Raw genomic sequence first — 14359 nt, 5'->3', positions numbered from 1 at the left:
GGTGACACACTCAGATAACCCCAGGAGACACCAAATCCAGCCCTACGCCCCAGGAACTGCAATTCCTCATTCCACACTCACTGCAGGTGGGAATATTTGTGCAGAAACCTTCACCCTGCTACAAGATGAATTCAAAACCAATTGGGGGATGCTTATTAACAAGCCTGGAGATAAGGAAACCTCTCTAAACATCATGAGCTGTCCTGAATACCCCCAATATTCTCCTTCCAGGAAGGTCCAGGAAGCCAAACAGCTCCATCCCCTCTGCTGCAGAGCTGGAAGGTTGGGCAGACTAATTCTCTTTTACAGCACAAATCAGGCTCTGGGATCACCCATTTTAAAAAGCTTTCTAAACAACAGGAGTCCCTTATGATAGTTTGAGAGCTGCTGCTTAAATTTCCATCCTTCCAAGACTCACTGAACACTTTGGAACTCACCTCTTCAATTTTTTTGGTTTTTGCCACTTCACAAATTTGACCGATTGCTCGTATCCTGTTACTCAATCCACACTCTATGCTTAGTTCCTGGAAAGAAATGGAGAAATAAGCTAACAGTTTATCTTACCAGAAACACTTATCCATTTCTCCAAGGGCAGAAGGAATTCTGGTCTCCTTCTCCCTTTTTTTTTTTTTTTTTTTGTATTTTCTTCCTTGTGTGCCAACTATTCTGCTTACAGACTTGTGGTACCAATTACTGGAGTCAATTATTTTACTTTTCATTTCCACAGAACCATAAGGCTTTCATAAAACAAAAACAGTTCCCAGCTTGTGGAAACTGCCACCACAGAAACTTCATCAAGCTCAGACCATAAAAAATCAAGGGGACAGGGAAATTGCCTGTAACCCAACATAACAAATATCTCCAAAATATTCAAAGAGTGAATAACTCAAATGCTGGAGCTGCAAACTAGGTGAGTTCTACATCCAGTTCAACAGAGAATGAGTTGAGAGATCAGGAGAGGGAATGATGGAGAGGAACTGAGGAACCCAGGAAAGGAGCAAGCTCTCCTGATCCTCTCAGCTGAGGTGCCCCAGGCACTGCCCCCACCCTCACTCCACTCAGTTCTCACACCTTGAGTATTTCTGCAGTGATGATAAACTCTGTCTGCTTGCCCTCCGATGACTTGGAACTCCCCCGGGATGTTCCCAGCCCCAGGAGGTTCCTGAACTTCTCCTTCAGCCCGGAATCCTTGCTCTGAGGCTTTGCCATTGCTGCCAAGCGCCGAGGCCCTGCAATCACAAAACAGGGAAGGGAGGCCCAAGGGGAATATTTCAGCAGGAAAACCTCAATAACAGCATCACAGCAGGGCTTCTCCAAAGAGCCTGGGTGTCTTGAGCCTTTTCAAACATGGGAGAAGCCCAACACTGAGGAAACACAAGGAGCTTGTGCTGCTCCTGCCTTCAGCACCCGCATCCCACGGCTCCGCATGGAACACGGGGCCTTTGGGATGCCCTTTCCTGGGAGCTGTGAGTGCCCAGCCCACCACACAGGCTGATTCTTGCCGTATGCCCACGTGCACACAGTTTTTGGAGGGTGTGAGCTGGATACTTGTTCCCAAAGCAAAGGCCAAGCACACCATCCATGTGGAAGTGAGGAAGGACTTACAGATCTGAATGTTGGAACACCCAATAGCTGCCATGGCAAGAGAAAGGTGGGACAAGAACAGGGATGGCCATTGCCACAACAACCTCCAGAAAGTGCCTCCCCCTGTCCCCTGGGGAGCCTTGCCAAGGGCACACGACCCTGCAGAACCCCAGAGCCCCCCTCTATCCCCACGGACATCCCACGGCCTTCCACAGCCTGGGCACAGCAATCCCTGCTGCTCCTGGGGATGCACCACACAGCGTGTCCCTGCACCTGGGGGACACGCCATGGCCCTGGATCCTGGCTCAGTGTCACCAGGGGACATGCCACAAATTCCAGCCCAGTGTCACCAGGGGACACGCCAAGGACCCCAGCCCAGTGTCACCAGGGGACACGCCAAGGACCCCAGCCCAGTGTCACCAGGGGACACACCATGGGCTCCAGCCCAATGTCACCAAGGGACACGCCATGGGCTCCAGCCCAGTGTCACCAGGGGACACGCCATGGACCCCAGCCCACCATCCCTGGGGACACAGCCAGCCCCCAGCCCTCTGTCCCCAGGGACACTCAGAGTGCACCGCCCTGGGGACTCCCAGAGCCCTAACCCACCCTGGGCAATGGCACATTGTCCCCCGCGACCCCCAGACAAGCCGGGACATGTCACATCCCAGCATATAACCGGGACACGGCACATCCCACCCACAAACCGGGACGTGCCAGAACCTCTTAGGGACACACAACGAGGGTCACACCCCAGATCCCAATAAACACAATGGGGGTCACACAGTAGACCCCGGACACAACGGGGGTCACATCCCAGAGCCCCCGAACACAACCGGGGTTGCATCCCCTGAACACAACAGGGGTCACACCGCAGACCCCAATAAACACAACGGGGGTCACATCCCAGACCCCAATAAACACAACGGGGGTCACATCCCAGACCCCAATAAACACAACAGGGGTCACATCCCAGACCCCAATAAACACAACGGGGGTGACATGCCAGAACCCCAAAAAACACAACGGGGGTCACACCGCAGACCCCAATAAACACAACGGGGGTCACACCGCAGACCCCAAAAAACACAACGGGGGTCACCCCGCAGACCCCAATAAACGCAATGGGGGTCACACCGCAGACCCCAATAAACACAACGGGGGTCACATCCCAGAACCCCAAAAAACACAACGGGGGTCACCCAGCAGACCCCAATAAACGCAACGGGGGTCACATCCCAGACCCCAATAAACACAACAGGGGTCACACCGCAGACCCCAATAAACACAACGGGAGTCACATCCCAGAACACCGACCACAACGGAGGTCACACCACAGTCCCCGGACACAACCGGGGTCATACCCCAGACCCCAATAAACACAACGGGGGTCACACCCCAGACCCCCGGACACAACCGGGGTTGCACCCCAGTAAACACAACGGGGGTCACACTGCAGCCCCCGGACACAACGGGGGTCACCCTGCAGACCCCAGTAAACACAACCGGGGTCACCCCGCAGCCCCGGACACAAGGCGGGGACACGGCGGGGTCTCAGCGCGCCCCCGCCCCGCCGCCGCTGCCCCGTCACTCACCCCGAGCCCGGCCCGGCCCGGCCCGGTGCCGCCGCCCGGCCCGCTCCGCTCGGGCCCGGTGCCCGGTGCCCGGTGCCCGGTGCCCGGAGCCCGGCCCGGTGCCGGCCCCGCCCCGCGCTCGCCCCGCCCGTTCCGGCGGCCCCGGTGCGCCCCGGGCCCGGTAGTTCCCGGCGCCGCCATGAGCGCGGCCCGGCCCGGGCTGAGGCGGCTGCGATCGGCCGCGGGCAGCGGGGGTACGGCGGGGAGGGGAACGGGACGGGGATGGGGAACGGGACGGGATGGGGAACGGGCAGGGATGGGGAACGGGACAGGGGAATTGGGGTACGGGACGGGATGGGGAACGGGATAGGGATGGGGAACGGGACGGGATGGGGAACGGGACGGGATGGGGAACGGGACAGGGATGGGGAACGGGACAGGGATGGGGAACGGGACAGGGATGGGAAGGGGATGGGGAACGGGACGGGGATGGGGAACGGGATAGGAGAATTGGAGAACGGGACAGGGATGGGGAACGGGACAGGGATGGGGAACGGGACAGGGATGGGAAGGGGATGGGGAACGGGACGGGGATGGGGAACGGGATAGGAGAATTGGAGAACGGGACAGGGATGGGGAACGGGACAGGGATGGGGAACGGGACAGGGATGGGGAACGGGACAGGGATGGGAAGGGGATGGGGAACGGGACAGGGATGGGGAACGGGACAGGGATGGGGAACGGGACAGGGATGGGGAACGGGCAGGGATGGGGAACGGGACGGGGATGGGGAACGGGCAGGGATGGGGAACGGGACAGGGATGGGGAACGGGACAGGGGAATTGGGGTACGGGATAGGAGAATTGGGGTACGGGGCAGGGGGTAGGGTACAGGACAGGGGATTTGGGACAGGGCAGGGGATGGGGTATGGGACACGGAATTGGGATACGAGATAGGGTACGGGACAGGGGGCAGGGTACAGGACAGGGGATTTGGGACAGGGCAGGGGATGGGGTATGGGACACGGAATTGGGATACGAGATAGGGTACGGGACAGGGGATTTGGGACAGGGCAGGGGATGGGGTATGGGACACGGAATTGGGGTACGGGACAGGGGATTGGGGGTACGAGCAGGTAATCGGGGTACAGGACAGGAAACTGGAGGTGTAGGCAGGGGATGGGGTACAGGCAGGGAATGGGGTATGGGACAGGGGATGGAGGGTATGGACAGGGGGGAGGATACAGGACATCTCTTGGTCCCGGGGGATGGAGATATGAGAGAGGGATCACGGCTTCCTGCGGGTATGGGAAGAGGGGATCGAGGACACGGGGTGTGTGGCAGAGGGGGAGCTGCTGCTCTGGAAGGGAGATCGGGGCTGTGCTGGGCACGGGGAGCAGCTGGGGCTGCACCAGGCTGCAGCCTGGCTGGGACAGGGGCTGGGTGCCCTTGTCACATCCCCCTTGGAGTGAGGGATGTGGCTGTGCTGGGCTGGGGATGCACCTCCAGCAGCCTCACTGTGTTTGGGACACTGTCCCCATCGTGTGACAGGTGACCCCACTGTTGGCACCTGGTGCCACTTGTCTCGCAGGTCCTTCCGCCCTCCCTCGCCCCGTGCTGGCTCTGCTTGGCACCGGGGGATGTTCAGTGCTTGGGCTGGGACTCAGGGCAGGGAACTCGCCCTGCTCAGGGTCCCCATGAGGCTGGTGGCACACGGGGCTGTCACCGAGGGGTGAAGGCAGTTTCCTGCAGCCTGGAATCTCTGCCGTGCCGTGCAGGGAGCCAGACGCAGGGCAGGCCCGGCGTCCCACGGCAGAGCAGGAGGAGGAAGAGCGTGGCCATCGCCTATGAGGCAGGGCAGGGCGAGGGCGCCGAGCCCCGGCGGGCGCGCTGGGAGCCTCCGCGCTGGCGGGAGCAGCTGCAGCACATCCGGGACATGAGGAGCAGCAGGGATGCTCCCGTGGATGAGATGGGAGTGCAGACGTGCTACGACAGCAGTGCACCTCCAGAGGTAACAGCATTCCCACAGGGAACAGCATTCCCAGAGAAAACAGTATCCATGGGTAACAGCATTCCCACAGGGAACAGCATTACCAGAGGGAATAGCATCCATGGGTAACAGCATTCCCAGAGGGAACAACATCCATGGGTAACAGCATTCCCAGAGGAAACAGCATTCACAGAGGGAACAGCATTCCCAGAGGAAATAGCATTCCCAGAGGGAACAGCATCCATGGGTAACAGCATTCCCACAGGGAACAGCATCCATGGGTAACAGCATTCCCACAGGGAACAGCATCCATAGGTAACACCATTCCCACAGGGAACAGAATTCCCAGAGTGAACAGCATCCATAGGTAACAGCATTCCCACAGGGAACAGCATCCATGGGTAACAGCATTCCCACAGGGAACAGCATCCATAGGTAACACCATTCCCACAGGAAACAGAATTCCCAGAGGGAACAGCATCCATGGATAACAGAATTCCCAGAGGAAACAGCATCCATGGGTAACAGCATTCCCACCAGGAACAGCATCCTGCTGCCAGCTCCGGCAGGCACAGCAAAGCACAGCCTCCCTCATGCTCATGCTGCCCCTGGATCTGTCCCACTTGGGTTATTTCCAGGACAGAAACTGGATCAGGACTCTGGGCTGGGATTGGTGCCACGTGAGGGGCAGCGCTGCTTTATGGAGCTGGCTGGCAGGGTGTGAAGCCACATTCTTTTTTTTTCTTCCTTAAAAATCTCTGTAGGACTCCAAGGAAAGTATCCAGCCAGGTGGAATGCAGAGGAATGTGGGGAGCACACAGGGGCAGGCTTGGAGGAGCAGTGGGAGCCACTGGAGTGGGAATGTGAGGATCACAGAATCCCAGAATTGATAGGGCTGGAAGTGACTTTGGAGAGCAGCTAATCCAACCCCAACGCAGGCGCCTCTGGAGTGGGAATGTGGGGATCATCCAGAGGCAGGCTCAGAGCAGCAGTGGGACGTGCTGGGCTCTGAGGGAGGGCTCTGGAGGACACAGCTGGACAGCCTTGGCACACGGAACGCTGTCCTTGCTGCTGGCATCCTGCCCTGGGCTTGGGTCCCTGGGGAGAAGGATGAGCTGTGACCCCGGAGCCAGAGAGCCTCACACGCTCCCAGCCACGTGGGTTGGCAGCTGTGGGGCCAGGGGAGCACACGGAAATAGCTTCTCTTCCCTGGGGAAGCTGCCTTGGTGCTTCCAAGAAGTGGATGTTGTAACTCTCAGCTCCTCACAGCATTTCTTTGTACCCCGAGATTATCCTGCTTCCACGCACGCAGGGATTTTTCCTGGTGCACCTGTGGTTTTGTAAACTTTGCAAGAGAGCTGGAGGGAAGATGGTGTCCCAGGTTATCCTGGGTCATCTTGGGTTAGTTGCATCATCCTCGTCACTCTGCTGGGATGGAGTCACATCTGGAGAGAAAGAATTGGGAAATAGGAGGTGATGGCCTGGCTAAACCCTGTGTGGCAGCAGCAGAGGAATTCCTGGGTTTTGTCCTCCTTCTCCCAGTCTCTGTCTTCCCAGTTGTTCAGAGTTGGTTCCCTGAGGAGCTCACTGGAGCCAGACACCCAGTTCCTACTGAAGCCTAGGGGGAAAGGGTTGGGATTTTCAAAAGCTGCTTAAAGATGCAGCTTTCAAAAGATGCACAAAAAATCATTGGGCGTTTGTGCCTGTGGATCCTGTGGGCCTCCTGGGAATGCCATCCTCAGGAAAAGCTTTGTCCAGCCCTTTGTGGCTCAGCACTGCTGTCTTTGGAGTGAGGTGCCAGCAGGCAGAGCTCCCTGCCCTCTCACAAGTACTGACAACTGAACTTGAAGGTGTTTCTTTCCTCCCTTTGTTGTGTGGTGGAATTAAAAGGTTATGGATTATTCCTTTTGTAGCCTTCTGATAACTTGGAGGCAGATAGGGCTGAAGGGTGGGAGCACACCCTGCACTGAGGGTGGTGCCAGAGGTGCTGGATCCTCCCAGATCCCCCCAGGGCATCCCTGTGTCCCCAGGTTGTTGCCCTGATTTTTAAAAGTGTTTTCTTTTATAGTTCTCTTGAAAGTTCTAAAGTTCATAAGACTTCTTTAACCTTCTAATAATATTTACATATTTGAGAGTCAAAGTTCCCACACAATTTCATATGTAAATAGAACAGTTTACATATTTCTCTGTGGGTAGAGAGAAATGATTGATTGATTGATCCTTAGACCAGTGTGGTTGGAAAGGTGGTAATTCCATCCTCCAATCCACATCACGTTTAGAATTCTATAAATACCAGATGTTTAAATAAAATAAAACTGGGTTTTTTTTTTCTCTTTTGAACTTCCCAAATGTCTGTGTGCTCATTTGGGGTCCGACCTGACACCAGGTGATGCGCTACCAGGTGCTGCTGGCCCTGATGCTGTCCAGCCAGACCAAGGACCAGGTGACGAGCGCTGCCATGCTGCGCCTGCGCCGGCGCGGCCTCAGCGTGGACAGCGTGCTGCAGATGGATGATGAGACCCTGGGCCAGATCATTTATCCCGTGGGCTTCTGGAGGGTGAGTGCAGGGACACGGGGGAACCCCCTGTGCCCTCCTCGTGGGGAGCTCTCTCAATGGAGTCAGGCCAGAAGCTGGATTTTACACCGCTTTTGGCACTTGGTGTTGCCAGCAGGATGAGATTGTTGGCTGCAGGGCCTGGAGTGCGCAGGGAGGTTGGAGCTCCCAGCTCTCCGAGTTTTGATTTCATGTCAAAGTCACGGCTCTGTGTCCTCCACAGCTGCCATGTGTGGCCTCACCTGTGACACACACTCAGGAAGGGTTGATTTTCTGGGCTGCGTGTCCGTTTTCCCTGTGCTGGAGGGCAGCTTGGATTGTGTGCCTTTCCCCTTGGTTTTCCAGAACAAGGTGAAGTACATCAAGCAGACCACAGCCATCCTGAAGCAGAAGTACGGGGGTGACATCCCCAGCACTGTGGAGGAGCTGGTGCAGCTGCCAGGAGTTGGGCCCAAAATGGCCCATTTGGCCATGCACATTGCCTGGGACAGCGTGGCTGGCATAGGTAACCTGCACCGTGTGTTTCCCATCCCTCTCCCAAATCCCAGCCCATTCCCCAGGCACAGGGGAAGCACTGCAGCCCCAGCAGCCCGGTAAGATCCCTTTGGTTCAGTCATTTGCAGAGGTGGGGGAGCAATGTGACCCTCAGCCACTCACTCAGGGAGTTGTAGAATTTGAGCAGCTGCTGTTTCACCCCGAATTTGATAGCAGAAATTCCCAAGGGAAGTCACAGCTCTGGGGAGCTGGTGCCAAATGGGGCTGGACCATCACCTGCAGGTCCTGGCCTGAGGCCCCTGGGGACAGATGAGTATTCCAAAAGGATGTGCTGCTTGATGGAAGAGCCCTGGGAAAGCCAGGAGGAGCGAGTGGGCGGGAGCTGGATCCTGCAGCCCCTCTGGTGACCATCAGCTGGAGAGGCCGTGGCCCCTGTCCTGCTTCCAGCAGCCCTTGGGGTCTGTTGTTCTCCTGCTGTGGGGAAGTCCAGAGGCAGCCAAACCAGCCAAGAGCTTTGCAAATAATTGTGTGCTGGGTTTTGATTTGGGAGGCAAGGCTTAGTCTTCCTGTTTACAGCCATTTCCTGGGGTTTGCCCAATTAGCCCCAGAGACAGGTTTATCACTGCTGATCTAACAATAACATGCTTTGCATTCAGAGCTTTTGAGCTCAAAGCACATTATAAACACTGCTCTAAGCCTCCCAAGCCCTCTCTGCTGGTGGGTGTTATGAAATGTGTTTTCCATGCGGGCAGAGGAAGGGGCAGAGATCACGATTTGCGTAACTTCAGCTGAAACTCCGGGAGGATGAGGAGGTGCAGAGGGAACGGGGGCCAGGCCCTGTGCCTGCTCCATGGAGCCCTGGCAGAGAGGCTGGCTCGGCCTGTGTGAGCCTGGGGAGGGACAGACACACGCCCCAAATGCTTTTGGATCCAGGCCAGGGAAGAAAATGTTTGTTCTTGGAGTGAGCCTCCCCTGCCCTGCGCTCCCGTCCCAAGCCCTGCCCTGGGCCTGGGGCTGTCACAGGCAGCTTTGGCTCTGCTCTCTCCATTCAGGTGTGCCTGCCCCACCTAAACTCTGGGCTCTCCCTCCCCAGCTGTGGACACCCACGTGCACAGGATCTCAAACAGGCTCAAGTGGGTGAAGAAGGAGACCAAGAGCCCTGAGGAGACCCGGGTGGCACTGGAGGAGTGGCTGCCCAGGTGAGCTCTGAGTCCCTGCTGGCTGCAGGAGCCATGTCTGCACAAAGCCCTGCTTGGGGTGGTTTCAGGGGCTGCATTTTGGCTCCTTCCTCCTTCCAGGGCTGCAGTAGCTGCAGGTGTTTCCTCTCTGCCAGAGCTACAGCAGCAGCATCTCGCCTGTGTGGTGGTTGTGTTGCTGTCAGGTGGATCAGTCACTAGTGGAGCTCTTGATCCCTGATTTTTGCCTTACCAAGCTGACCATGACCCAAGCCAGGAGCTTTTCCACACAGGGCCTTGCTGAGGCCAGTGGCTGCAGCAGCCTCAGCTCAGGGCTGGATTTTGGCCTTCACTGTGGTTAATTTTCAGTATCAAACACCAGCTGGAATGTACAGAGACATCTCCACACCTGGCACGTGCCTGAGCACGGGCACTGCTCCCCCCCAGCCCAGCAGGACCAGGAAAGGTTGGGAGGGTTGTTCTCAGCAGGGATCTGGGAGGGCTGGGACTCACCTCAGGAGGAACAGCAGAAGTGGAAAGGGATCCCAATAACACCCCTTCCAAGCAGCTGCACGGCACCAGTGCTGTTTGTCCCCTCACTGCAGGGACCTCTGGAAGGAGATCAACTGGCTCCTGGTGGGCTTTGGGCAGCAGACCTGCCTGCCTGTGAAGCCTCGCTGCAGCCAGTGCCTCAACCAAGACATCTGCCCAGCTGCCACGAGACTCTGAGGGATCACCCAGCCTTGGGAGAGCTGCTTGGGCAAGCTGGGCCTGGCACAGGGCTGAGCAGCTCCAGAGAACAGCCACTGGCAATGGCTCAGCTCTCCAGAGGAAAAAGGGGCTTTGAGGGGCAGCAATGCTGCTGGGACACAGCTGAAGGCTCCAGCCTGGGTGGATGGCTGAGCACAGCCCAGCTGTGCCACACTGAGTCACTGGAGAGAAAAGCTTTGTCCCCAGGAGACATGCTGCTGCTTGTAAATACTCGTTTAATAAAGGTGGTGAGGGGTTTTTTTGCACCCACGAGGTTTTCTGTGACACTGGCTGGGGGGAGGAGAAGGTGGGTGAGCTGAAGGCTGAACCAGGCTGAGAGCAGGCAGCACACACCTGCCCAGCCCTGCCACCCAACCAGCTGTGCTGCCAGCAGGACAGGAGCTGTGCCAGGGGACATCCAGGCTGCACAGCAGGAGAAATTTCCTCATGGCAAAGGTGGTTAACCACTGGAAGGGGCTGCCCAGGGAGCTGGTGGAGCTCCCACCCCTGCAGGTGTCCAGGGAAGGCCTGGATGTGGCACTCAGTGCTCTGGGGATGGGGCACAGGGTGGATTCGATGATCCTGCAGATCTTTTCCAGCCTTGGTGGTCCTGGGATTCTGAGGTGCAGCTGAAGCCTTGCCAAGGCAGGAGCAGAGGGAATCACTGCCTGGATGAGCAGCCTCTGGGTCCTGGCAGCAGGACAGGGCCAGGAGCTGAGCCAGCGCCTCTCTGTGCGTGCCACAAGGGTTACAGAGCCACGGGAGCCCGGCTGTGTCCCCAGGAGCTGACAGAGGGACAGCACCACCCCTGCGTTTTGTTCTTCAAAGAAAGGGCAGCGCTGACTTCATTGTGGAGCTTCAAAGGCGTAATTCCAGCTCCTCTGGAAAGAGGAAGAGAAGTTTACAATGTGCTAAAGGGCTGCAGTTCCGCCCTGGGCTCCCTGAGCAGCTGAGGAAGGAGCAGATAAGTGCTGGGTACATGGCAAACCGAGTTTATTACTGACATTACAGTGTACATGGTGGGTTTGCAATGCTGCTGCCAGCCTTAGACTTTATTGATTTTTCTTTTCCAAGTTAAAATGTACAGGAACTGAATAATTACTACTGAGCTACAACAAGATGAATGCAGTAATGCTTCAACCAGGAGCAGTTTCCATGGACTAAGAGATTAAGACTTTCAATTTTACCAACACGGATTCGCACACCTGATTTCTTTTGATCTACATTCAACACTACACCAGGTTGTTGAATTCCCCCCCTCAAGTCCAGCAGGCTGGGATGAGAGGTGGGGTGCTGACACCAGGTCTGTGCTCTGGGACGTGCACCAGGCTGTCCTGGGGCTGCTCTGCCCACGCAGCCCGGGCACTGCCGGGGTTTGGCCACGGGAAGCGGCGTGCACAGCATGGAAAAGAAAGGCTCCTCCCAAACATTACCCAGAGAGAGAAGACAGCATTTTGGGGGCCAAAAAGAGTGCAGGTAGCTCGAAGTGGGATGGGGAGGAGGTGTCTTGTTAATGGCAGAGCCCCGAGGGGAGGCAGCCTCTCCACATCCCCCATCACCCCAGTGCGTCTCATCATCCACAGCCAAACACCTGCACCAGTTCCTCTCCAAAGTCATTATTTTCAACCTGTTCAGCCCATCAACAATCCTAAAAGATAACTTTCATCAAGAGAACTCATCTCCTTCACCCCTGAGGCTCTCCACTCTCTCCTGCCAGCAGCATAAGGCCACAGGCACCAGCTGCTGCCCAGGGGAGCCAAACACCCAGTGCTGAGGAGAGCAGAGGGTGGCATAAGGCACCTTTTAGCTCCACAGTTTGGAAATCCCTTAGGAAATCCGTGCAGAGCCGTTCCCACACCCGTTGCACACTGAGCAGCCAAGGGTTCTATCCTGGAGAGAGGCAGGGCACAGCCCCAGCTCTGTGCTCCCACCTCATCCGTGGCCAGCTCGCTGGGAAAAGTGGCTTTGTGTCCCCAGAGCAGGGCTGGGGTCGCTGCTGGAGCGTGGGAGGGATGGGGCAGCCCCAGGCCTGCCCTGGGAGCTCAGCTCTGGTTCCTGGGAGCACTGAGTCACCTTCACCCACACAGCCACAGGCAGCAACAAAGAGCTTAAATGCACTTCATCCGTAGTGCTTTAAACACACAATGCCCAGAGTGGGCTTTGGGAAGGCAGAGGTGCTGCCCACGCCATCACAGCACCTGCACAGCCCACGGACACGGAGCATGTCCTTGCCACGGTGACACTCCCGGGCTGGGGACACCAAATCCCAGCCCAGGTGGGACCTGGAGCAGCCCCAGCGCCGAGCCTCAGTTAGAGCTGCATCCCTGTGCTCCCTCCTGGAAGCAGATGTTGGTCATCCCCACTTCCAGGTCTGTCCAAAGGGGTTTTGTAGCACCTCGTGGTTCTCATCTTCGTGCTCCGTGTGGCAGGACTGGCTCTGCTCCTCTTTCTCCTGCCACATCCACGGCTGCAGGTGGGGAGAGCTGTGGCCTTTGGGTTTGGGGTTTGCTTTTAAACCCCACCCTCTCCCCTCTGCAGAGCTGTTTGGGGTGAAAAATGGGCTTTTCCTACCTGAGGAGGAGCTGCTGGTGGGGGGACATGTTCCTAAACTAACTGGAAACACATGAGACTTCATTAAAAAAAATCTAAAAAACCAACAAAACAAATGTTTTTGCTTCAATAGCAAAGCCAGCAAACAATTTCCAGCCACAGTCCATTTTCCCATGGTGGGGGTAGCTAATGCTGGGCACGGGGAGCTGGGGGGGGTCCCTGGCACCTCCACCACAAGCCATGAGATGTTCCCACAGTGCACCGAGCATCCCATGGGACACCCATAAAGCCAAAACACCCCACATAAAAAGTAAAAAAGAAGTAACAGAAGCCTAAATGATGCAGGTAAGAAACAAAAGTTAAAATTCTTCCAGTCCTTTCTCACAGGAACAAGGGACGGCGGGCAGCCGGAGCCGGGCTCAAGAGCAAGCAAGAAAAGGAGCTTTGGTCACATTTTTCTTATGAGAATCGCTGGTGAGTAACAATAATAATAATAACAACAATAATAATAAAAAATAAAAATAAAAAGGACTTTAAAATACGCCTTGTAAAAGCAACCAGTGAAGAGCAGAGCACAAAGCATCTCACGTGGACACCGAAGGACGGGGCGCGGGCCCCTGAGAAACGTCCGAGCTGGGGCGGGAGGGAGCGGCACCAGCAGGGCTCAGAAATTGCTGAAAATCTCCCGTTTCTTGTTCCAGTCCATCTGCGGCGCTCGCTTCTTCACGCGCTTGGCCCTCACCTTCTCCTTGGCCTCGGCGGCCGTGGGGCTCAGGCTCAGCCCACTCTCCTCAAACGGGTCCTTCTTGTCGGCATCGCCGTCCTGCGGGGCGAGGACACGGCTGCCAGGGCTGCCAGCGCTGCCAGAGCACTGCCAGCTCTGCCACAGCACTGCCAGAGCACTGCCAGCCCTGCCACAACAATGCCAACACTGCCACAGCACTGCCAGAGCACTGCCAGCCCTGCCACAACAATGCCAGCACTGCCACAGCACTGCCACTGCACTGCCACAGCACTGCCAATGCTGCCAGAGCATTGCCAGCACTGCCAGCACTGCCAGAGCACTGCCACAGCTCTGCCAGAGCACTGCCAGAGCATTGCCAGCATTGCCAACACTGCCAGAGCATTGCCAGCACTGCCAGAGCACTGCCACAGCTCTGCCAGAGCACTGCCAGAGCATTGCCAGCATTGCCAACACTGCCAGAGCATTGCCAGCACTGCCAGAGCACTGCCAACGCTGCCAGAGCACTGCCAGAGCATTGCCAGCACTGCCACAGCACTGCCACAGCTCTGCCACAGACCCTGGTGCCCACGGGGCATCCCCGAGCCTAGAAACCCTCCCGGGATCAGCCAGCCCCACTGTGCCTCGTGCCCACCTGGGCACCAGCCCAGAGCCACAGCCAGGCGTTCCTCTGGGCACTCCAGCACCTCCCTGGGCACTCCAGTGCCCAACAACCCCTCCCAGGAAGGTGTGGGGATCCAGAGCTTCCCTCTGGCTGCCCTGGGACCCTGACAGGGCTCAGGAACCCATGGACAGAGATCACAGACAGTGTCTCTGGGGGCTCTACTTTGTGACTACTTCTACTCTAATATCTAAACTTTTGTGACTTCTTGTTCTTCCTGCAAGGTTGGTAACTCATCCCATGGCTCAAACCCAAAATCACAGCTGTTTGCAGCTGTGTCAGGGT

General features: G+C 56.9%; 3 protein-coding genes across 11 annotated transcripts in view; 1 reads left to right on the top strand and 2 right to left on the bottom strand.

Annotated features, from left to right (window-relative positions):
* Positions 1 to 3232, bottom strand: part of TSC2 (TSC complex subunit 2) — a 33433-nt gene extending 30201 nt beyond the window's left edge. For all 6 annotated transcript variants that reach the window (XM_021548782.2, XM_077786915.1, XM_077786914.1 and 3 more), the window contains exons 1-3: positions 3180 to 3232; positions 1072 to 1229; positions 438 to 524 (exon numbers count right to left, since the gene is read on the bottom strand). In XM_021548782.2, coding sequence (XP_021404457.1) covers positions 438 to 524; positions 1072 to 1209 — 225 coding nt within the window. In that variant the 5' untranslated portion in view covers positions 1210 to 1229; positions 3180 to 3232. The remainder of the gene's footprint in view (positions 1 to 437; positions 525 to 1071; positions 1230 to 3179) is intronic.
* An 87-nt stretch (positions 3233 to 3319) lies between these two features.
* Positions 3320 to 10387, top strand: NTHL1 (nth like DNA glycosylase 1). 3 transcript variants are annotated; one of them, XR_013340866.1, is made up of 6 exons: positions 3320 to 3412; positions 4936 to 5168; positions 7534 to 7704; positions 8047 to 8206; positions 9249 to 9395; positions 9977 to 10086. XR_013340866.1 is itself a non-coding variant. In XM_021548789.3 (6 exons), exons 1-6 carry the CDS (start codon positions 3358 to 3360, stop codon positions 10098 to 10100), a joined length of 849 nt encoding a protein of 282 aa, XP_021404464.1. In that variant the 5' UTR covers positions 3320 to 3357; the 3' UTR covers positions 10101 to 10387. The 3 variants fall into 3 exon arrangements, 2 of the variants coding, with proteins under 2 accessions (XP_021404464.1, XP_021404465.1); XM_021548789.3 differs by having other exon boundaries at positions 9290 to 9395; positions 9977 to 10387; XM_021548790.3 differs by lacking the exons at positions 9249 to 9395; positions 9977 to 10086 and adding an exon at positions 8479 to 8900.
* Positions 10388 to 11093: 706 nt separating this feature from the next.
* NHERF2 (NHERF family PDZ scaffold protein 2) overlaps positions 11094 to 14359 on the bottom strand; it is a 32481-nt gene continuing 29215 nt past the window's right edge. For both annotated transcript variants that reach the window (XM_031506085.2, XM_031506086.2), the window contains exon 7: positions 11094 to 13494. In XM_031506085.2, coding sequence (XP_031361945.1) covers positions 13336 to 13494 — 159 coding nt within the window. In that variant the 3' untranslated portion in view covers positions 11094 to 13335. The remainder of the gene's footprint in view (positions 13495 to 14359) is intronic.

This window comes from Lonchura striata, chromosome 16, assembly GCF_046129695.1.
Source record: "Lonchura striata isolate bLonStr1 chromosome 16, bLonStr1.mat, whole genome shotgun sequence".
In the NCBI taxonomy this organism is placed as follows: domain Eukaryota; kingdom Metazoa; phylum Chordata; class Aves; order Passeriformes; family Estrildidae; genus Lonchura; species Lonchura striata.
The sequence above is the reverse complement of the archived record's forward strand: the minus strand, read 5'-3'. Positions and strand labels throughout refer to the sequence as shown.

Excerpts from the sequence above, each read along its gene's own strand:
- NTHL1 (XM_021548789.3), top strand. The coding sequence starts at position 3,358 with ATGAGCGCGGCCCGGCCCGGGCTGAGGCGGCTGCGATCGGCCGCGGGC. Across the intron at positions 3,413-4,935 it reads ATCGGCCGCGGGCAGCGGGG|GGAGCCAGACGCAGGGCAGG; the intron begins GTACGGCGGGGA and ends CGTGCCGTGCAG. Across the intron at positions 9,396-9,976 it reads CTGGAGGAGTGGCTGCCCAG|GGACCTCTGGAAGGAGATCA; the intron begins GTGAGCTCTGAG and ends CCCTCACTGCAG.